The 22,920-nt window shown below is 47.0% G+C and overlaps 1 protein-coding gene across 3 annotated transcripts in view; it reads right to left on the bottom strand.

Annotated features, from left to right (window-relative positions):
* Nucleotides 1-796: 796 nt before the first annotated feature.
* The window catches only part of CLUAP1 (clusterin associated protein 1), a 75,395-nt gene continuing 53,271 nt past the window's right edge, over nucleotides 797-22,920 (bottom strand). Inside the window, exons 10-13 of one of the 3 annotated variants that reach the window (XM_063343635.1) lie at nucleotides 16,516-16,623; nucleotides 4,570-4,625; nucleotides 2,239-2,292; nucleotides 797-1,692 (exon numbers count right to left, since the gene is read on the bottom strand). In XM_063343635.1, the coding sequence (XP_063199705.1) occupies nucleotides 1,540-1,692; nucleotides 2,239-2,292; nucleotides 4,570-4,625; nucleotides 16,516-16,623 (371 nt within the window). In that variant the 3' untranslated portion in view covers nucleotides 797-1,539. The remainder of the gene's footprint in view (nucleotides 1,693-2,238; nucleotides 2,293-4,569; nucleotides 4,626-16,515; nucleotides 16,624-22,920) is intronic. The other 2 variants (XM_063343634.1, XM_063343636.1) reach the window with 2 other exon arrangements.

The following is a 22,920-nucleotide window of genomic DNA, read 5'->3' as shown; positions in this document are numbered from 1 at the left end:
GGCTCAGATATATCTCAACACACAGGGAGGACCAGAAGAGATTCCCTGAGTAACATGGAAAAAATGTTTTAAGAACAGAGCCAAAAATCAGGACATTCTCATCCCTTTGGAGAGGGATGCGGGGAGCACACGCACTTTCTCACTGGCTGTCGCAGTACCACCTCACTGGCGTCGCAGCAGGTATCTAGCACTAAGAACACCATCTTCTGCGTCCGCTTTCTTTGAAGTGAGGTGCAAAATGCCAATTAGCTTTACAGCATGCAAGGAAGTGTCCTATCTGTCAGCCGGCTCAGCTCAAGCCTGTACGATTGTGTGCATTTCAGCACACCGCCACACTCACGTTTATCCCAGTTCTACACAAAACCTGCGCTGTCTTTACCTGCAAACTTTTGTCCCACCTTGACGTGACGTTTCAAGCTCTGAGCTCTGCTGATGGGGAACTGCCCTTGGGTGGGAAGGTTCCACCCTTGGGGCCAGAGACAAGGAGAGACAAATAAGCTCTCAGTTTTTCAAGTAACTCACATGTACTCCTTCCTTCAGCACAATAATGGAGGGGCTGGACCTGACTCTAGACTTCAGATGGGGCGGGAAAAGTACTTTGCTGATGTGAAAAAAGGAAGGGCAGGAAAACAGCCTCGGCTCCTGTCTGCCCTGATGAACACACACCAAAATGAATTCTTCTAATCAAGCACTGATTTCTGCTCCTGTGAAGACAAATTGTGAGGCTAAAGCAGAGCTAAAAGACAAGAGGCAACACACCAGACAAACTTCAGCTTTTGGATTCACCTGAATGATGGTATCGGTACAACTTGATGAACAAAAGCCCAACTTTTGGCCCGTTTGAGTGTCTAAATCTCAGTCCACTCCAGAAGTACCAGTATAATTAAAGGACTAATTTCATATGGATTTAGTTACAGCGCTTGTCTCGCGTGGCCGCTCTCAGAACACTGAAGCACAGCCCAGTGAAGTCTGAGAACAATTCCCACTGACACGGCTGAAATACTACGAGACGCTGCACTGAGGGTGACATTTGAGGACCCCTTCACTGGTTTCCCACTCCCTTGGTGCAACTGGTGCTGCTCTTTGTGGAGGCAAGCCCTTGATTAAGTAAAGGATGTGTTTAGGATACATAGATTGAAGGCAGATTTAAAATCAGTTTCAGTGTTTTCCCAGAGCAGCTTGTCATCCAGTCTTATTAAGCCAAAAAAATCTGTTTGGGCATAATAAAATGCAGAGGAATCAAGCACACGATGCTCGCTGGAGTGCGACTTCTGGCACTGCAGTGCATGAGGGCCAGTTCTAATGCAATTATGGAAATAACCGCACTCCACATTACTGTGATTCTCATTACAGCTAAATGCTCATGCTTTGAGAGTCACAAGACTGGCAATCCAAGTTTAATTTTCAAGTTTAATGAACATTATTTACCGACTCCTGAATTCATGCTGACAAACGCTTTTCAAATGGCAGGACACTCCTGGCCTGCACGCTCTCCAAAGTTTCTATTTCCAGATGCCTCCTGGTCCTGCTACTAAAGGGTCAGAAGTCATTGTCACTTTCCTCTAGTGGCTCTGGCTTCCTTGCTCGGTGACTGGATTTGCTTGGGGAGATTTCCATGCTGTCGTCTTCCATATCATCCTCCTCCTCATCTTCATCTTCATCCAGGTCAATCTCACTATCCCCCGAGTCCTCCTAAAGGAAAGCAAACAGAATTGAGGACCGGTTCAGTTCTCAGATGGCAAGGCATCTTTGCCAGCTCCAAAGTAAAGGATGGCACTGCTGGCTGACGCTCCGGCGCTTTGTCCCCTGCGCTCTGTGCAGTCCCACACCCGGGGGCTATGGGGAAGGCTGTTTGTCTGCACTGGTGTGGATCCAGGTTTGGACTTGCTCCAGGGAGCAGCAGTAGCAGATTCTGCAAGAAGTTTTGGTCCAGCTCAGGCTGCTGTGCTGCTGGCCTTCCAAAATAACAAAAAGCCAGAGCTCATCTGCTTCTGGAAGCCAAAGGCCCACATGGCTTTCACCAGCAGCTCCCCATTTTGCTAGACACGGCTGCTCCGTTCAGTTTATTGCAAACCTCCTTCCCCACTTCACGGGGCTGACAAAACCAAGCTCCCCGACTTCTGCTGAATCTGTGGTATTAAAAACCTTGCAGGGTGTTTAACTTAAAAGCGATCTGTATTGCAAGACCAAAGAATCAAGGTGTAGTGGAGGAAAATTAACTGCAGGAGAGGAACCCACCTGTGCCTTGGCGATGCTCTTGCGCGTGCCTGGCCGTGCTGGGGCAGATCTCCCCTTGGAGAACCAGAGTGCAAAGAACAGCAGAGGCAGAGCAGGGGAAAAAAAAAAAAAGCACAAAACCATAAAAGAAAACAGAAAGTAACCGGAATGGGAGCAGGGGAGAAGGCAGCAAAGCCAGGTCCAGCTCAGGCATTGTGTGCCACATCAGCAAGTGACAGAGGCTGGGTGTACAGCTGCTGGCTCTTGGGCAGGCTGAAGCCTGCTCTCTTCTCAGCTCCATAACCCAATTAACTCCTTGAGGGTTTCAAACCAGCCTCACCGGTTTCCTTCCCTGCAAGGGAAGATGCTTGCAAGGGTCCCTAAGCAAGCGTCTCGGCCCCAGTGCCTGCTGAGATGCTGTATTAACAGGGCAGAGCCATGAGACAACCAAAGTGGCTGCAGGTGAGGGCCATAAGAGGCTGAAGGTCTTGACTTCCCATGCCTGGGTATGATGGGGCTTGTGCCAACAGGGAAATGCGGGAGAAAGCTGTGAACAGGAAAGTCCAAAGAGAAGAGAAATTGCAGAGGATGACTATCCAAATCCGGCAAGAACACGGTGAAGGACAGTCAGGCAGCACCATGGCTGAGGCCACAACGTTTTCACCTACAGCACTAGCATTCCTGACCCTACCCCGAAATGGCTCTGAATGCCAAGGGCACAAATCAGTCCCCAGAAGGCAACAAACAGCCTTAGCCACATCCAGTCTGGCAGAAGCAAACAGCAGAGCATGGTCTGCAAGTTCCTTTCAGGAGAAAAGGTGAGGACGGGCAGAAAGAAGGGCAGCTCATCCCTCTCTAGCAAGAGACTTAACTCCCATATCACTATATATAGCAACATATATCCGTGTCTCTGCAATGAACACTTAATAGCAGTGGTATTTTCTCTCTTCTGGTCCTGCCTGCAGGAGAAATACTCTGCCCGCAGCTTTGTGTGGCTAACCTAGCAGCGTCACACAGCCATGGCAAAGAGCTTTTGCATGTGGTAGTAAACACCAGAATTTTCCTACTGTTCTTATGTCCTGTAGAGGTGCCTTCCCCCATCCACTTCCCTCCCATTTTAAACCTTCTCCTTGGGATCCCTGGAGTGGTGCTAGCTCACAACTTGTCCATTAACCTCTGCTTCCCTATCCAAGCCAGCCTGCTCCCCCAGGGTCTGGTGTCTGCAATGGGCTTTTGCGAAGGGATTTCTCAAAAAGCAAATTCTTGGTTTCAGAGAAGCTTAATTTCTACACCACGAAGGCAGCGAAAGGCAGGGCAGTACCGAGAGAGAAGGATAATCCCCCAGCAGCACAGGGCTTCTTGCTGGGCCCAGAGAAGATGTCTGAAGTCCTAGCACGCCCTCCTCACCTAGACAGGCAGCACTGCGTGGGGTGTCTGCCAGGCAGTGAGATGGAAAGGCTACACCTACACAAGGAAATTATTAGACAGCACAGGTTCAAATACAAGTTCGCAATCATCATCGTTTTTAAGGGTTTGTACTCTCCAAAACAATATTCCAGCATCAGCCAGGGAACAGGACATCCCCGCACTGCTCCGGACTGGCACCTTTTTGGGATGATGGGGAGAGCTTACTGTAGGGATGCAAACCTTTTCGCAGCAGCTGGCTTCAGCTTCCTAGTACAGATAGAGCCACTTACGAGTGCCCAGAGGCACAGAAAGATTGCCCATATGCCAAAGGAGTTGCCCATACGCCAGGGGCTGAGCACAGCAGTCAGAACAAGTGCCAGCTGTACAAACCTGCGTGTACCTGCTTAGCCACCATCTGCTCACCAGGTCCACCGTAAGCAGATGCAAAGCCAGGAGCCATGGGACAGCTTTATCTGCAAGGCAGGGATCCCACGGGGACAGAGCTCACAGTTCGGCTCTCATCCCTGTCCCAGCAGCTGGAAGACTGATGCTGTGTTAGCACGTGTCACTCCAAGGAATGTGATTTTAGAGCAGTGCAGGTGATTTAGATTTAACACATCTAACTCCTGCTACACTGCACTGATCCCCTCTTCCCAGCACTCTGCCCCAAAGAGCTCAACAAAACAACATTCCCGCCACCTGTGTGCTGCTAATGACACACTGCAGGCTGAGCTTAAAGCACAGAGACTCCAAGAGCAAAAGAAAAACAGGAAAATATGTGTCTATGCAGATGAGAAAGCAATCAGCTGGAGGAAAGGAAGGGAAAAGCAGGCCTGGGGCATGACCATTCAAGCAGGCAAAAAGGTGTTTCTCTAGCTGAGGAGAGGGCTGTCATTCTAAAGCACTGTGGGAGAAGCCCTACAGGCACATAGGATGGTTACTTACATCTTCCTCCGTGTCTCCGCCTTGCATTGTTCCCACAATCCGGGCGCCAGCTCTTCCTGCACGAGCAAAGAGAATGACCATAAAGCCTGGCTCATGGTTAACACCGAGGGAGACTGAAAGATGAAGTTCAGGATTTCCCTTTTCGAGGACTAATCAAATGGCAGTGACAGGATGAGATCCCAACGTACGTAAAGTCACCCCGACTCCCTTGTTAAGCTCCCGCAGAGCTCAGGAGAAGGTAGAAGAGGGTAAAGGCTGACAGCAATTGCAATCAGGATGGTATTTCCAGAGCTACCTTATGCCGGTATGACAGTTCTGACAGGACATAGAGGTACACTAAGAAACAGGAAATTATATCTGAACACAAGGAACCATATTTATTTTATTTTTTTTTACTCAGAGGGTGGTCAAACACTGGAACAAGGTTGCCAAGAGAAGCTGAGGAGTCTCCATCCATGGAGATATTAAAAACCCAACTGGATGTGGTCCCGGGTAACCTGTTTGAGTGAGGGGTTGGACTAGATGATCTGAGAGGTCCCTCCAACCTAAACAGTTCTGTGAACTGGTACATTCCTTCCTCTGCTTTGGTGCACAGGGACCAAAAGCCCGTCTTTTCCATGTGGTAAGTCTTCTGTCCTTTAGAGAGCTCACTATGCTCAGATACTTTCTGATTGTTGGGGTTGGACTAGATGATCGTTAAGGTCCCTTCCAACCCAAACCATTCTATGATATTGCAGTAGGGACTAACATCTCACGGGGCTCCTAGGCAGTGCCAAGGCAAACCTCAAGAATTTCTCACTGAGAGTTGGATGTGGAAGTCTGAAGAGGGAGGTAGATATCTCAGGGTTGTAGGGTGCCAGGTCCTGCACTTGGGTGACAACAACCCCGTGCATCGCTACAGGCTTGGGGAAGTGTGGCTGGAGAGCTGCCTGGCAGAAAAGGACCTGGGGGTTCTAATTGACAAGCAGCTGAACATGAGCCAGCAGTGTGCCCAGGTGGCCAAGAAAGCCAATGCCATCCTGGCTTGTATCAGAAACAGTGTGACCAGCAGAAGCAGGGAGGCAATTGTCCCCCTGTACTCAGCACTGGTGAGGCCACACCTTGAGTATTGTGTCCAGTTCTGGGCACCTCCATACAAGAGGAATATCAAGGTGCTGGAGCAAGTGCAGAGGAGGGCAACAAAGCTGGTGAAGCGCCTGCAGAATAAATCTTATGAGGAACGACTGAAGGAGCTGGGACTGTTTAGTTTGAGGAAGAGGAGGCTGAGGGGAGACCTCATCACTCTCTACAACTACTTGAAAGGACATTGTAGAGAGGTTGGTGCTGGTCTCTTCTCACAGGTAATTGGTGATAGAACAAGAGGGAATGGGTTCAAGCTGCAGCAGGGTAGGTTTAGGCTGGACATTAGGAAAAAATTCTTCACAGAAAGAGTGGTCAGACACTGGAATAGGCTGCCCAGGGAGGTGATGGAGTCATCATCCCTGGATGTGTTTAAGACTCATTTAGGTGTGCTGTTGGGGGATATGGTGTAGGGGAGAACTTTGTAGAGTGGGGTTGATGGTTGGACTCGATGATCCCAAGGGTCTTTTCCAACCTGAATGATTCTGTGATTCTAGGGAGTTCACTGAAAACGGAGAACACACTTGTGCCTTGCTTTGTTATTTTTGGCTATGTAGAGGCCATATGAAACGGGGAAGATGCTAGCATGGTCTCCTTTGCTAGGAGGGAGGTGTTGGGAATGGGTATAGCAGAGTTGTGACTGGGGAAATTCCACGTGTGGGCCGACGGGGTGACTCAGCCCTGCTTTCTGCAGCCACCAGAAATCACTCAGTGCCAACCGGCTGCCTACTCAACAGTGCTGCTGTGACCATCCCACTTCACCGTTTGTTTATCTCCTGTCATCACTGGTTTTCTCTATGCCAAATATGGATTTTTCCAATCTAGACAAAATCTAGGGTTTTTTTTAGCATGAAAACAAAGCAACTTGAAATATATCCTGTCAAACTTCCTTTGTACCTCCCAAAGTACAAAAAGAAGACATGTCCCTTTCATCCCCTTTGCAAACTGAGTTGGGTTAGTTGCAGCAAAAAGCCGGCTAACTCAACCATAAGTCACCAACACACCCTTGCTGTGTCAAGGCAGATCATTTAAAGGATCTTATGCCTTTAAATAAAAAGTGGTGTCCTCTATCTGTCTGGTTGCTGATAACACAGGCAGTGGAGATGGAATTATAAGAAAATTCCTGGACAGAGGATCTCTCTTCAAGCTTTACAGACACTTGCTCTAGTATACGCTAGACTAAACTATGTAAATTTGGAGATGATTACAACTGACATCATTAGACGACCACAGAACCACATTCTTGCCCAGCCTACAGATGGCTCCAAGGGTTTAACTGCAATTTTGCTACGTAGAAGGCTCAGCGTAAAGTGTTAGATAGGGATTTATTACCTCAAAGGAGAAAGCAGCAGGGAGCTCCTAAAATCTACTGATAAGGCAAACTTGAGAGAGATCCTGAGCATAAAAGAGAATCAGAATATCATATAAGAAGAGCTGATGAAATAGGACAGTTCAAAAATGCCAAGGGAAGAGCTTAGAGAATGGTAACAGAAGGTCTGCAGGATGCTGGAAACAGTAGGGACATCTTATGGGCATCTAATTGCTTAGATTTGGAACAGATGAGAATCAGGTATTGCCCAGACTTCAATCCCTACATCGGTTCAGGCCAGGAGCACCTCGTTGAACTAGGGACTGTGGGGTCAGCAGCGTTAGGTCCTGGGGGACACACACAGGAGAAACCCCAGGATGCAGAGGGCTGGGAGCTTCAGGTTGTGCACTACGCCAGAGACCAAACAGGAGAGAAAGCACATTTTCCACATTGGTAGAAGAGCTTCCGTGACAAAGGCAGGAACGTTATTTTAACTTTCAGATGCTAAACCCCCACGTTTCCATGTGTGGGAGCAAGAGGAGCGGCAGGTGGCCGCAGGGCACTTCCACGTGCACTGAGTCAGGGGGAGGCAGGAAAGAGAGTTGTCATCTGCACAGGACAGGGAGAGCTGGCAGCTGCCGGGGTGTTTGTCACTTGAAATTTCCTGGGTCCAATTTAACTGGGCTCAGCCTCCTGCGACATCAGTGCTGCACCACTCCGGCCACAGAGGGTCATGCAGCTTCCAAGCGGGTGAGAGCTCGTTATGTTTACTTACAGATAATGTGAATTCAGCCAGGACAGGCTGTACAAAATGATAATTAGGTAAAATGCTAGTAACGAAGAGACCGTAATTCACTGCACCTTTGGATTCAAATCTAATCTCCGTGCATCGCCACGGTTTATAGCCACTGAGCCAGCAAAGATCAGAAGTGAACGTGCATCCATGATTTTAAGCCTGTGAGCGTTTGCCATTTTTCCTCCGCGTGTGAGGCTTGCCATTGTGCTAACCCGTGCAGCAGCCTACAATGGAGCCACAGGACTAGAATGATTTACATTTTCTTACCCAGCAGTGGGTATATGTTAACCCCGTGCTGCTGCCCAGGATGAGCATGCTTCTATTTATTTCTTACACCCTCCATGAAACGGAAATTTGCTCAGAAGTGAGTCACCTGTCTCAATGCCAGCATTTCAGACCTACCACCTCTCCTCCGTCTCCACTAGGGCCGGCGTCGCAACGGCCATTACACAGGCCGAAAGCATATGGAAATACCTCCTCCCTCCCAGCGAGGGCTGAACTTTGCTGACACAAAACACACAGCCAAAGACAGCTCCGCTGGCAGCAGATGCCGAGATGGTGGGAGGAAGCTCTATTTCACGTTAAGGCAAATTCATTTCTGTGAATTCCAATCACAGCCCCTTTTTGGTGTTTCCAAACACATTTGATCGCCCCCTTTCCCAGCCGCATGAACCTGGTAATATTGTCTGTATCAGGAATCAGCTGCTGTATCAGGAAACCAAAGACCTTGCGGACTCTTACCTGGGGATGGAAATCTGCAGAGATCCACGGAGAAATACATGAGAATGAGAATCATAGAATCATAGGGTTGGAAGGGACCTCTGGAGATCACCCAGTCCAACCCCCTGCCAGAGCAGGGTCACCCAGAGCAGGTGGCACAGGAACGCGTCCAGGCGGGTTCGGAATGTCTCCAGAGACAGGGACTCCACCACCTCTCTGGGCAGCCTGTGCCAGGGCTCTGCCACCCTCACAGGAAAGAAGTTCCTCCTCATGTTTAGGTGGAACTTCCTATGCTCAAGTTTGTGCCCGTTACCTCTTGTCCTGTCCCCAGGCACCACTGAAAAGAGCCTGGCCCCATCCTGACACCCACCCTTTCAGTATTTATAAGCGTTGATAAGGTCCCCCCCTCAGACCTCTTTTTTCCAGATTGAAGAGACCCAAATCCCTCAGCCTTTCTTCATCAGAGAGATGTTCCAGTCCCCTCAGCATCTTGGTAGCCCTTTGCTGTCCCCTCTCCAGCAGTTCCCTGTCCTTCTTGAACCAGGGAGCCTAGAACTGGACACAGCACTCCAGGTGTGGCCTCCCCAGGGCAGAGCAGAGGGGGAGGATGACCTCCCTCCACCTGCTGGCCACACTCTTCTTGGTGCCCCCCAGGATGCCATTGGCCTTCTTGGCCACCAGGGCCCATTGCTGGCTCATGGGCATCCTGTTGTCCACCAGGACTCCCAGGTCTCTTTCCACGGAGCTGCTCTCCAGCAGGTCACCCCCAGCCTGTCCTGGAGCAGGGGGTTATTCCTCCCCAGGTGCAGCACCCTACACTCGCCCTTGTTGAATTTCATAAGGTTTCTCTCTGCCCAACTCTCCAGCCTGTCCAGGTCTCTCTGTATGGTGGCACAGCCTTCCAGTGTGTCAGCCACCCCCCCAGCTTTGTGTCATCCGCAAGCGTGCTGAGGGTGCCCTCTGTTCCTTCATCCAGGTCATTGATGAATACACTGAAGAGGACTGGACCCAGTACTGACCCCTGGGGAACACCACTCGTCACTGACCTCCAAGTAGACTCTGTGCCCCTAATCACGACCCTCTGAGCTCTGTCTTTCAACCAGTTATCTATCCACCTTACTGTCCATTCATCTAGCCCACTCTTCCTAAGCTTCCCTATGAGAAGCTGTATCAGCTTTCTCCCTCCCCAGGATAGTTTCCCCCAAGTACTATCAGTCAGACCCAGTGGCTCAAACACAGTGTTCACTGTTTTATTCCCCTCCTGCTTGACCTGAAGAGGCAAGGAAGAAGGAACTAAGCTGACTCTCCAAAATGCTTTTATAAGGTTTACAATTAGGACTGGATTTGCTTTACCAGAAAAGTATATTCACTCCAGGAGCACAGTCACAAGGACCCACCACTGTGTGCCATGTGTACAAAGCCCCAGTTCAGATAAAATTGCACTTTGTGAAGTTCACAAAGAAGGAATTTATCTTTTAAAAGTTTCTGGGGAGCAACACCAGTTTGGCAGAGTCCTCTGAGGTGCTCTGAGAGCAGGTGCATTTGTGAAATTTTTCCCCTTGACTTCATACATTATCAAACAGCTGGAGAGGTGGAACCCTGCTAATGCACAGCCACATACCTTCCCAACAGACCCATTCTTTATGCCTCAGCCTTCTCCCTCTGCCGCCACCATGGTGCCTGCGAAATCCAGACCCGCTCATCTCCTTGCTCCCACAGACTTTGAACCAAGGCAAACACACGCAACGAGATGCCTGCAAACACCAGGGTTCACGAAGAACCATCAGGAAGGGAGCAGCCTGGCCAGGTTAGAAGAGATTTTTGTTTCTGTTGCTCTAGACTTCTTGCTCACTGCCAAGAAATCAGACGGGGGATTTTCAGAGGAGCTCTGGGGTTACAAACAATAATCACAAACCCCACGCGGGCAAGAAAGCTCAGTGCCCAGCAGAGCCTGTGTCAAGGCTGGTGTGTCCGTACCTGACTCACCTCTGCCCGCTCCACGCCACACCGGGTCTGTACCTCTCCCTTCTGGGCACCTGCAAACCCCACTGAGTACGTGAACTGCAAATTCCTGGTGTTTTTGAGACTCAGGCCTTGCCACGCTGGAACGGCTGGGGTATCAGGAGGACACTGACAGTTTCTGGAGTCTGCAGCCGAAGCTTGCACGTGCAACACCCTTGGCAAATCCTCGCTCGGGGCACTTTAATCATCAAGCACGGCATGACTCTGAACAAGACATTTTCTTCTGGGTTTTGGGTTCGTTTTTTTTTTTCCAAAAACACAAGTTCCAGGTACTCTGACTGCAGCAGTGGGGGGACCCGATCACCACTTAAGGGTTTCTGAACAGACTAACTGGGGGCAATCACTTGGGAACAGGAAAGCAGGAGACCACATGCACTAAGCCACGTGCCAGTAAGAGGCAGCTGTCCCTACGGATGAAGCTGAGAATCAGGGATGGGATCACACCGCATTGGAATCACACCGCATTGGAATCACGCCTAGACAACTGCAGTGGGCTTCGGCATGTTTTTCCTATCAAGGCTCATTTCCACAACAGAGAAGATCGTAACATTTTGACAGAAACTGCAGATTTGTCATCATTTTGTATTTGCAAATTTAAATGCACTTGCATACGTTTCTTGGGCTTGGACTCAGGAGATGTAATTTCCTTTAGGAACCAGAGAGAAGGGAAGAAATTGACTTAGTTATTTAACATGTGCTTTAAAAAATTAGGCAGGTGACAGCCACAGGAGCTCAATGTGAACAAGACATCCAACAAGGAGCAGGCAGCTGTTGCACATTCCTAATTGAATCCCTCCCCTCCCCTTCCCATTGATAGCACACCTGTGGTTTCTACACTCCTGGGGCAGGTTAGAAAAACATTTTAGAAATCCGAACATGGCCACAAGCTGGAGGGAGAATTTCCAAAAGCAGAGTCCGACCATTTCCACTGAGAATAGGACCTTCCTACTTTTCAGCTTGCATGCTGCATGGAGGGGTTTGGAAACAGGACTGTGTAGGTTCATCCGAGAAGATTTCTAGCTACTATGTCAAATCTCCAATTGTCTCTACAGGACTGAAAAATGAGGGCTAACTCAGTCTCCACAACCTTCCCCTAGCATGCAGGGTACCTTTGGCCCTTTCCCCATGTCTGCTGACCAGCTCCTACTTAATAATCACAAGCTCAACCTTCAGAAGAAAACCGAGACAGGGAGGCTAAACATCACCATCGTCTCAAAACACCAAGCATCTGCCACAGCAGCACCGTCAGCACGCTTTGGGTGTCTGCTGCTCTGCGGGCACTGCCCCTGTACAGGACTGGGGACCCCGCAGGCCCGGCCACAGCACGGGAAGAGCGAGCATGGGGGCAAGCCAGCCCATGTCCACAGAGACACGGGACCGTGCTCTCTGTCTGCCCCTGAACCCATCTCCAGTTTGATTGTCATATATTTGGTTCTGCTCCTTCCAACAAGGTACGCTTTGCTTTCTTAATAAAACCCCTTTATTTTCATCTGCTGCATCCAGAGACATATTTCTTCTCGCTCCGTTCAACAGGGCAGGTTTTCACAGGCAAAGATTGTATCCATTCAGTAGCAAGTCCACTCGCTAACCTGGCTGCCAGCACACCATTATCACATCGATCCTCGGGGTCGGTCCTGCGAAGGTAAGAGGCTCCAAGAGAGCTGCTCTCTCTCTGTTTGACTTTGGACTGATTGTCTGCTGAAAAACATCCTGAGTTTTATAAAGCTGTCTTCTTACAATAAAGACCAAATTGCACGGAAGTTGTTATTGTCTCGGGAGTGAAATGGCCTCTGTGGTCTCAACAGGACAAAAACGCCCCTTAACACCAACATTAGAGAAGGAAACATACGAGCTAAAGCATTTGGATAATTGGTTTACGGGAGCTGAAAGCTCCTGGCAGTGTGGAATAGAGGGTGATTTACTATAGACAGGCACAGTTCCACAGTTCTGCAAGCGCGGATCATTTCTGCTTCATTCCGCAGCATTTCCACTGCCTCCGTTGTTGCGAGTACAGTGTGTGCCAGTCTGTCGTGGCCCACCCGATCAGCCAGTGCTATCGCTGGCAGGAGCAGAGATCCCGAATTTGCTCACAATTCCAAAATACTTTTCAGAACCCTGGTCCGAATGAGACTGGAAAGATGGATCTGCACATGTAAATATAACATCACTTCAAAATCTGGCACTTTTGATAGTGTGGATGAAAAAAATCCACTTTAGTTCAAGAGGAAACTGTAAAGGTTCTTAGAAAAAAAAAAAAACAAACAAAAAACCCTGCATCTACTGAGGGTTAGACTAAGTTCATGGAAACTCCATCCAGCTCAGGAAATCCTGATGAAGCTTGAAACAGTTTGAGAGGGGGAGGGAACCCGAAGGAAGGTACTACACTCTTCCCCAGGCATTTTCTTTCACCAGTGCTGGAGGCAGAAGACCAGGCTGGACAGACCTGGCATGGCAGCTCCTACGTTCCTCTGACAAGGCTTTGCATTCTTCTCCTCGATGCCCACCCCATCTGCACAGGAACAACCATCCTGCTGCAAACTACTGGCTTATGGCCTGTTACAGGCACAAGGTTTCTCTACACTGCAGATGGCTAAGACCTTCAACATGGCAAGAATTTCTTTTTCTTTGGTTCTCTTACAAAACAGAGTCTTATGCCAAGCGCCATCACAACCCACGGTTTGACCTCCGGGAGGTCCACGCATCTGTTTGATTTGTGTAACAACCTCGCTTATCTATTGCCAGACAGAATAAAAGCGGACGTGAATCTTTATTCACACCGACAATGTTCAAATTAAAAGTTACAGATGATAAATCAATGATAAATCTCACTTACAAAAGCAAATGATTAGTGACATATGGATTTATTATAATAAGCCCTATCAAGGAGGAGACCTGCCTGCAATCGTGATGTTCTGATAACAAAACAGGTTGTAGTTTCCCAAACCCAGTAAGGCAGCATCTGCCAGTTTGGCGACTCCCTTCCTAGCCATTTATTTCGCCTCCCATGCCTGCTCCCTCCTCGTTCAGAAGCTGTCCTGGCTTCCTAAAACTGGGTTTGCTGTAGTGTTGGATGAGAACCGTTAAACTCAAAGGGGATAAAAAACTCGGTAGCGCATTACAGATTCCTCCTTACTCTGCTCCTGCCTATTCCTCTTTGTACGCGGGGAATAAGGGTTCGATTTTCTCTCCGTACCACAGGCGCTAGCTGCCCGACATGTCTCCCCCAGCTAACGCTCTTTTCTGCTCCATGGGAGACTAACTCCTATACCTTCAAGTCTTTTAATTGTCTAAAAGAATAAAAGCAGGAGCGATATTGTCGAAGCTGCGTTTAGGCTGAATGTTGCTGCATCTAGACAAACGTGGTGAAAGGACCCTTGAGGGTGAAAGTGTGTTGATTTTTCCTCAATTATACCAAGTGGCCTAATAAGAGAGATTATCTCTCCCTGAGAATCTTGCCTCTATAATGGCAAAGCACACTGGAATACCTGCCCACCTATTACGGACAGAGGGAGGAAGTCTTCTCTTACAATACTAATAAACTGGAAATTAGAGATGTAAAAATCGAATCACAGCAACTACAGGAACTGACCACAGTGGACCATTTCTCTTTAGTTTGAGAGCAAATATGGCTCAGAAGCACCACCGTGTAAGAAGACACAATGCTTCAAAAGAAAATGATTCAAATCTCTTGAATTGAGTCAAGGAAAAAAGAAGTAATTAACAGAAATAATGCTCCTGCCATGCTGCTTTAACAATTAAGTACATTTTAAATGCAAACTACCCGTGCTGAAGAATATGTACAGATTCTTGGTGTGTTTAATGGCAAATGGCCAGTGAATGTTCAGGCCTGGTTTTCTAAAGAAGCTGACGCACCTGACATTAATCTTGCCTCTTTACATGTCTCCAGCACTTGTTGGTGAAGATCACGCAGTCAAATATATAATCTCACTATCGATGAGGGTCCTGGACCAAAGGGGCTGGTTTACACAGACAGAGAGGTGCAGATCTGAGCCTGTTCTCAAGTCTAGAATATAAGCCTGCGCTCTGGACCAGGCTGGAGCTCCTGACAGACAGCTTTGGCCTGACTGGTGTCTTGATACAGTCTAAGCTTTTGTTTCTATGTTCTGGATGGGTACTGAGTGAGCTCACTCTAACACCAGAAGCAGAGATATCCCAAGGATGAGTTTTCCTAAACAAAAAGTGTAGATATTTTGAACCAAAGCCAGTGGTACAGACAGAGAGCCCACTGTTAATCTCATGGTGTAGCTACAGCTAGAGCAACTGGGCGACTTGCCCAAGACGACGATGAGTAACCTTCTCAAAACAGAAAAGTGAGCCAACAACCCTTCCCTTAGGAGCCTAACAATGTTTGTATCCATCTCTGCCAGCAGAGATCGCACTGGAGCACCGTAGGACTGAAGCGAGTAAGTTAAAATGAGGGAATACAACCTCATCCCTTCTGGAGAAACTGTAAAAAAGGCATCTCAGGAGCCATTTAACATACCTGGAGCTGCTTCAGTAGTTCACAGCAGGCGAGAGGCAAAAAGAGGATAGAGAGCTAAGGGAGGCTTCCAACTTACATGGAGATAAGGAGAATAAAGACTTGGATGGCCACCGTGTAGTCAACAAACAGCATGCTCAGAGTATGCAAAATTCAGAGGATAATTATCTGCCTGAAGTAGTTCACTAAGCACTAGGAAGAGACCTACAAAAGCACAGAAAGCAACCTAAACAGCACGGCAGAGAAAATATCTCAGGGATTTGAACTGTTTTCTTTAAGTCTGACAAGCTAATGCTGTTTCCAGTAAGCGTAATTAATGATAAAGCTCTTCCTAGAAAAAAAAAACGTACTTGCAACAAAATCTACAACTTACATAATAAAGCTTTTCACTCCCAAAACTGGCATTAAGAGCTGACTGACTGCAGCCAGTACCCACATCACTAGGTTATGTCATTCTGAGATGAAGATCACAGACAGTTACACGGTCACCTCCAAAGCGCTAAAAACTGCACGCAAACCTCTCCTTGAGAAACTGCAATATAAAAATCCTTAGTGAATATTAGCGTTTCTAGCACTTCTCAAAAATTTTCAAGTTTTATGAAAAGCAGAGGAACTGAGGATAAAAATACTCGAATGATATTGACTTGAGAACTTCAGCTTCTTGCTCTGGTCTCAGTCAGAGAGAGGAGGGCGGAATTCAACTCAGAAAAAGCACATATTTGCGGTTTATTTAAGTAACAGGCTGCAGCAGAAGTAGTGGCACAAGAAATTACCCACAGAGGCACTTCATCCAGATCCCAGAGAGGCTTTTGCTGATGGTCAGAATCACTCACTGCTAACAAGAACGCCAGGAAGAACTAACCCGATTTTCTGGTTTCATTTTGCTTGACTATAGACTAAGCAGAACGTTTCTTTTTCCACCTAAGTGAAACACAGACCCTCAGGCAGTAATTTCTCCGAGTTGCTTCTGACCAGGGCCCTAGTGGAATCGGCAGCCAGAGCCCCAGTTCCACTCCGCATAAACAGCGGGAGAAGCCAGATGTCCTTCCCTGAAAGAAATAACTCAGGTGTGCTGCACTCGTGACTCTGCCAGTGCAGGTGGCTTTAGGGACTCGCTGTAGGTCTTCTTTTGAAGAAGACCCTACTAGAACAAGCATCAACAGCTAAAGGGAAATAAATGCTTTGCAATGGGAAACAGCATTACTTTTCTAACACTTTGTATAAAGCTGCTTGAGAATCTGCAAGGCAATTCCACGGAAGGATTTTCCTCACATGGCACTTTTTTCAGTTAATAATCCTTAATTTGCTCCCCTGAAGGCACAATGTTTTTTTTACACAAGACGCTATCCCCTTACAGCTCTCAAGAAGGCAGCAGTGCCATTATCCTTGAATGATAACTGGATCTTCTTACATTTAAGGTTACTCAGATAATTCAGCACATCCTTCTGAATAAAGGCAACTAAGAAAAGATTAAGCTACCTTGCAGGAGTGTTTCTGGGGCGGTGCGCTGCTTCATGATCTGCCTGTCTTCCACTTCGCTCTCGGGTCTTTCATCCTCTTGAATCTCTACGTCGGAATCATCGTTATCTGGTTAAAATAAAAACAGTTGATAAATAGCATTCAAACCAACACACAACTCAGCAGAGCAGTTGGACGCAAGAGGTGCTACCAGTGTCTGCCTGTGTTCAAGTCCAAGATTAATTAAAAATACAGGCGCAGACAGAGCATTGGCTCTACTGACACATCCTAAGGAAGGCATCCTTCTGCACATAAGTGCCAAAGCAGCATACAGTATCAACAATTGTCTGGGGACAATCCTCAGATTGTACCATAAAGGTGCTGTTCTAAATACACTCTCCAGGTACAGAGCATACGTACAGTCGGAAGGTGCCATTTCAGCAACTGATTTAAAGATAAAAATCTTTTTAAAGCATTTGGAAAGCGTGGGCTTATTAATACATCTCCTAGTCTTTTACCCGGACATAAGCAATATCAAAAACTGTCCCCTTGGACTCTTTGCCTTTCATTTAATCACAGGTTAGAAAAGCACAGTGAGACATTCCCAAACAAAAGCCAAACCCAAGATGGCTGGAGAGACAGGGAAGCTTCCAAAGATGCAGGAACTTCTTAAAATATTTTCATAATCTGCTTTTGGTTTCCTCTTCTTCCTATCCAAACTAAAGCCTATTTATTCCCTCATTCCCAGCTCCCAGTCATCAGATTGGAACAAACCTAAAGAGCACTTAGATTAAATTGTCCTTCAGATGTTTGAAAGGATGACAAAAGTCTTCAGATACCTAAAAGTGCCTGCAAAGAAAAGGGCAGAGCGCTCTCCATGTCAGCTGTGCGAGTCCTACCTTGAGGTTCACACACACACTCAACCAAACCGATTCTCCTCGGAGCCTGTTCTGAAGCAAAACAGCGGGTGGAAAGTTGGCGCAGAAGCGTGCAGGAAGTCTGGAGCAGGCTCTGCTCCATTCAAATCTCCCTCTATCCCATGAGCTTTTTCCCCTCAGGTTGCCCAGAGAAGCTGTGGCTGCCCCATCCCTGGAGGTGTTCAAGGCCAGGTTGGACGGGGCTTGGAGCAACCTGGTCTGGTGGAAGGTGTCCCTGCCCAGGGCAGGGGGTTGGCACTGAGTGGTCTTTAAGGTCCCCTCCAACCCAAACCAGTCTATGATTCTATGATTCCCTCTTTCCTTGTCCAGGCCAGCCTGCTCTGCAAGCCCCTTGGCTCACTAAGACCAAGCTCTGCTCTCCAGCTACCACCCACTTGTGATAACTTCCCTCTTCAAACATTCAACCCATGAGCCAGATCCTCAGCTCCCGTCATCTTACCAACTCTTCTCACTTGGGTAGAGATGAGCCCCTCTACACCAGCTGGTCCCACAGCTCAGAGCTGATGCTGCGTGGTGGCCCATCTGCAGGAGCTTATGGACAAACTCAAGAGGACCCCGTGTGAGGCCAGCACCCAGCAGAGCAACAATAGCTGTTAATTATTTAGAGAAAATAGGCAATTCTTTCCCTGGTACATTTAATTACACACATGTCTAAGCTGAAAATGGAAATAAGTACTTTAATTATGATTAGTAATGACCTGACACGTCTTTGCAATATTTAATTATTGGACAATATACAAATATTAGACGTTTTTCCATAATCTTTTTCATTGCAATATTAAGTTAATGACAAAATGTAACAGAAAGGGATATATTCTATGATTCTATATTTGATACCCTGCTAAGATTACGAGGCTCCAGCAATGTTAGCTACAATTTCTATTTGTGTTGCACTTTCTTCTTTAGCCAATGAAGGAATCCCTCACTGCCGTGTGACCCGAATTCTGTTTCTCTTTACCTGGTATTGAGGAAAACGAGGTTTTGTTCAGACCTTACCCAGGCAAACTCTTCGGGAAGAGCCACCTGGAGCCTAAATAAAAGATTCAGGTTCGTGCTCTGTATGTTAAAGAGAGAAACTACCTCACCTGCGATGCCTCTTAATGCTGGATCCTGATGGCTACTACTAAAGTGTCCTCGTTCTTACTTTGTGTGGTTTTGGGGTTGGTTTTTTTTTTTTTTTTTTTTTTTAAAGCAGCAATTCCTCCCTTTCAGGTTTTGTCCTTTGTGCTCCTCCTGTTACACAGCACCACTGGCCAGAGCTGAGGATGCCGCAGAGAGCCCTTACAATTACTTCTCTGAACCATTTCTGTTCCGTCCCCATTAGCGCTTTCTGCTTCTCGCTGGGATCTCCTGAGCGGGAGCTGCCAGCTGAGAGAGGGACTAATGGAGCCAGTGCTCTCCGCTGACAACCCGTAGCGGCAAACCCAGCTAACACCACTTTGGGGACAGGACGTACAGCAGAGAGGAACGACGATGCGATTCTGCTCCCGTTGGGGGCACGGCTGTAACAACACAGGGCTTTAATTTTACATTTCATTTTTCTGGAAGCCATTTTTTTAAACCTTTTGTGACAACAGACTTCAGATATATCGCGTAAAATATATTTCTCTTGGGACAAAGCAGCAGGAAGAAGACAAGAATAAACAGGAACGAATCTGCCACCTTCCTTCCACTGTAGGTAGAATTGCTCTTTCCTAACTACCCACACTGACGGCTCAATGCTCTCCCAAACCACACGAACCTTTCCAGCTCCGCGCAGCACTCCAGCCATTTCTGACCCATTTCAACTTGCAAAAAGGAAGCTCATCTCATCATGTAATTCCCCACAGCATCCTTCTGTTGGAAAGCGGGACCTGCAGGAAGATCCCACGGTGAATAAGTGCCCTGCGATAGAAGCGATACCTACTGCAGAGAGTGCATCAGTGGCTGGAGGCCTCCAGCCTGCTGCTTTATGAAAGGAAATGGTTTAAACACAGCTTTTTTTTCCCCCCTCTCACCCAGCCCTTTTCCTTTTTCCCTTAGGTTCTCTGCTACTCTCCATCTCCTCCTTCTCACGCTATTTCTTTTACCCTTCTCCCCCCCTAACGCAGATGTTGTGGCTCTGGCCTGGCAGTGATGAAGTCGGGGTTTTCTGCTGTTCAGCCCACACGTGGATGCCACAGGATACCTCTGGCCAGCCCCAGAAAAGCACACCATGTGCCCCAGCCCTTCCTCTTGTCTTTCCGTGTGCTCAGCAAGCCAAGCCAGTAGTAACTGTATGCTTAGCTTTCATTCACACTTTTAAAAATCCTGGATTACTCTTCAACACAAATGAAGAAAAGACTAATCAGGTGAATTATCAGCATATAAACACAGTGCATAATTTTTCCTACCAAGCTGTGACTTTGAAACACACCTTGTTACAGATCTATGGCAAGAATTTGGATTTTCTTTGAATAGCCTCGCTGGAATTCTGATGCACATACCCCAGCACGAAGCATCACTGAGCTGCTACAGCGAACACACGCCGGAGGATCAGAAAAGCTGCAAAAACGCAAATTCAGCGACAGTAAAATCTGTGCCTCCAGGCCTCCTGCCCACCTCTTGGAAAGACATGGAACATCTTTTTTATTTACAAAAAAATAAATGTATCGCTCTAACCCAGCTCAATGGCTCCTATCACCAAGCCTGTCCCCGTCCAGTATACAATCTGAGTTACCATCAGCTGAGCAGAACCACACTGGGCCAAAATCCCGAGGACGCAGAAGCAGAGTATATCGCTGCAAATGTATTTAAATAGCCCGGATAAAGACAAGCTGAGTACAGGGTTCGTAGCGGGATTAAATGGCAGACTAGTGCGATGCTGTGTGCGACCCGTCCTAGCTAGAGCACTACAGGGTTCCACCATCCTACATCCCTCACGTACATGCCCGGTGTGTCCAGTTTTCAACAAAACATTCTCGGTATTCATAAAAAAGTGACAACTCAGGAGTTTCATTTAACAACATATAGAAAGAAACTACCTGTTGCCCTAGGAGAAGTCACAACCGCGTCTGTGTAATACTGCGTAACACAAATTACAATGCATCATTTCCAGGGAGACAAGGAACATTCTTTATGGAGAAAACATAGATTTTTCTTAGTATCAGCATAAAGCAAGAAAATAATAAAGCATACTGCTACAATTCCCATGTACCAGTACATGGAGTACAGAACACACTCTAACGGAGCTGGCTTATGAGATTTGCACGGGTTTATGCGAAGATTATTTGGACTTTCCACAATAAACTGCAATTCAGCAATCCACATGGCCAAATTCAGGCCAACGCTGGCAGCTTACTGGAGCTTAAGGCTGGTATTTTAACAAGCTCCGGTATTTTTACTACGAAAAGGTAACCAACAGAACAACTGTATAAACTCCGTTTGGCCCATTTCCCCACTGCTGTGATTTACCCTACTGCTCGGAGAACAGTGGCAAAACATCAGACTGCCTGAGAAAGAACATACCGGGATTTTAAACTCCGCTTGCCTTACATTTCAATATTTCCATTTCATAGAGGTGGGTTTCGGTCAACTAAATCAGCTTCATGTTAAAAAGTCCAGCCACACAAAGTACATCCTGGTTACAACTGAAAAACACTGCTCTCGGAAGACGCGCGATTTGTTCCAAAGCACACCTACTGTTTCCAGAAAAAGCCAGAGCAGATACCTGGACTGATAATACTATATTTAAATGATTTAATTTTTGGTAATTTGCAACGCTTGAAGGAAAACCAGCATGATTTAATAACTTACCAGTGATTTCATTACAGATTTGTTAGTTTGCATAAATATTCAAGTAAATGTATCCAACTGTAAAATAAGAAGGTACTGTGGTGAAGATAATGAGCACAAAGGACACCGTTTATTGATCTGCTTTAGAATTAGACATAAGTGTTGTTTTGCATGTTCAATCTCATAATAAAAATCACTGCTTTAAAAACACAGGCACTGGCTCCATGGCAATTTCTGGGTTCCGCAGGATGTTGATTTTGGTGAAAAAGCATCGTGAGAAAATCAAGTGGGCAACTGACAGCCACTTCATCCAAAATAAAATCCATTTAATAAATAGCAGGAAGTTTTAGAACCATGAAAAAAAAAAAAAAAAAAAGATGGGGGTGGATAGGGATTTTAATGTGACCAAAGGGAGAGGGAAGTTCAGTTCCCACTTGAAACCCTCGGTTCTCCCAAATCCACACTTGTGTCTCACCAAACTCAGAGACACTAGCTGTGTACATCAGCCCGAATACTCACAAATTTGCAGCTCTGCAATTTGAACAGGAAGAAATGCTTCGATATCAACTTTTCATCAGGGAACATCCTTTGTCCTTAGCACAACACGGAGATCCTTCATCTGATCTCCGAAAAAAGAGGTACTGAGAGCTTGGTTCAAGGTCCAAACCCCTGTGGCTCCTACTAACTTCAGCAGAAAGCTGAAATTCAGACCTGTCTATATTAAAACTGGGCAATAACATACCAACTAACACCAACCAGTAGTTGTAGAGGTCTAAGGGCACTTTCTTACCTTGCTTCGTCATTTTCAAATGGTCTGTTGCTACGTATCCCAAACTCCCATTTTTAACAGTAAGGATGATTAACCACTGCCCAGGGAAGCAATAGGTCTCTGTCACTTGAAATAATTAAAAATAACTCTCGATGACAAGCTCCATTTACACAGAGATTTGTAGTCTTGGCACGGGAATAAGTAGCTGAGATATTTTTTGGCCCGCTTTATAGAGAGGCCGTATTCGGTGACCATAACTATTTCTGACGACCTTAAAAGCCAAGAGTCCATCAAAGCACTATTAAATTAGAACATGAATTTGCAATTATTTAAGAAGCAAAACACAAGACTATTGTGGGCAAATTCCAAGTGTCTGTTACAGGAAGACGGATGGTCTGAGCATCTTGCAGATGACAGAGCTGAGCATTAGCAATATCACTCAGGCATCTCGCCCTCGTGGGAATCATCCGGCGACACACCGCTACACTTCAAACGCCACAGTCGCTGCAACGGGACTTTTGGTTTATCTCCTGTCAGATTGTAAAGCATCCATTCTGGAGCAGAAAGAATACAAGAGATTCAGTGCAGCACCAAACTGCAGCAGCGTCACGCGATTTGCCATCCGAAGCACATCATCTATATTTGCTCTGTTTAATTGAGCAGGGTGAGAGAGCTAAGCACGTTTTGCTTGGCTGGCAGAAAAGAGTTAGTTTGGCAAGAAGAACTGGCCAAGGAAATATTTTGGTTGGGTATCGAGCAGAACTGAAGCTCCCCATAGCATCAGTTAACCCTGCTGCTATTGCTGAACAGTACTGAAATAGCGCAAATTTCACAAAATTCACCGAATCACAGAATGATAAGGGTTGAAAGGGACCTCTGGAGATCATCTAGTCCATGGATGTCCATCACGTGGATGGTTATTCATCCTACAGACCAAGCAAGAGTATGCAGGGTGGGCTGTCGGGG

This window comes from Chroicocephalus ridibundus, chromosome 8, assembly GCF_963924245.1.
Source record: "Chroicocephalus ridibundus chromosome 8, bChrRid1.1, whole genome shotgun sequence".
NCBI lineage: Eukaryota > Metazoa > Chordata > Aves > Charadriiformes > Laridae > Chroicocephalus > Chroicocephalus ridibundus.
Note: the sequence above shows the minus strand (reverse complement) of the source record. Positions and strands in the feature narration are given on the sequence as shown.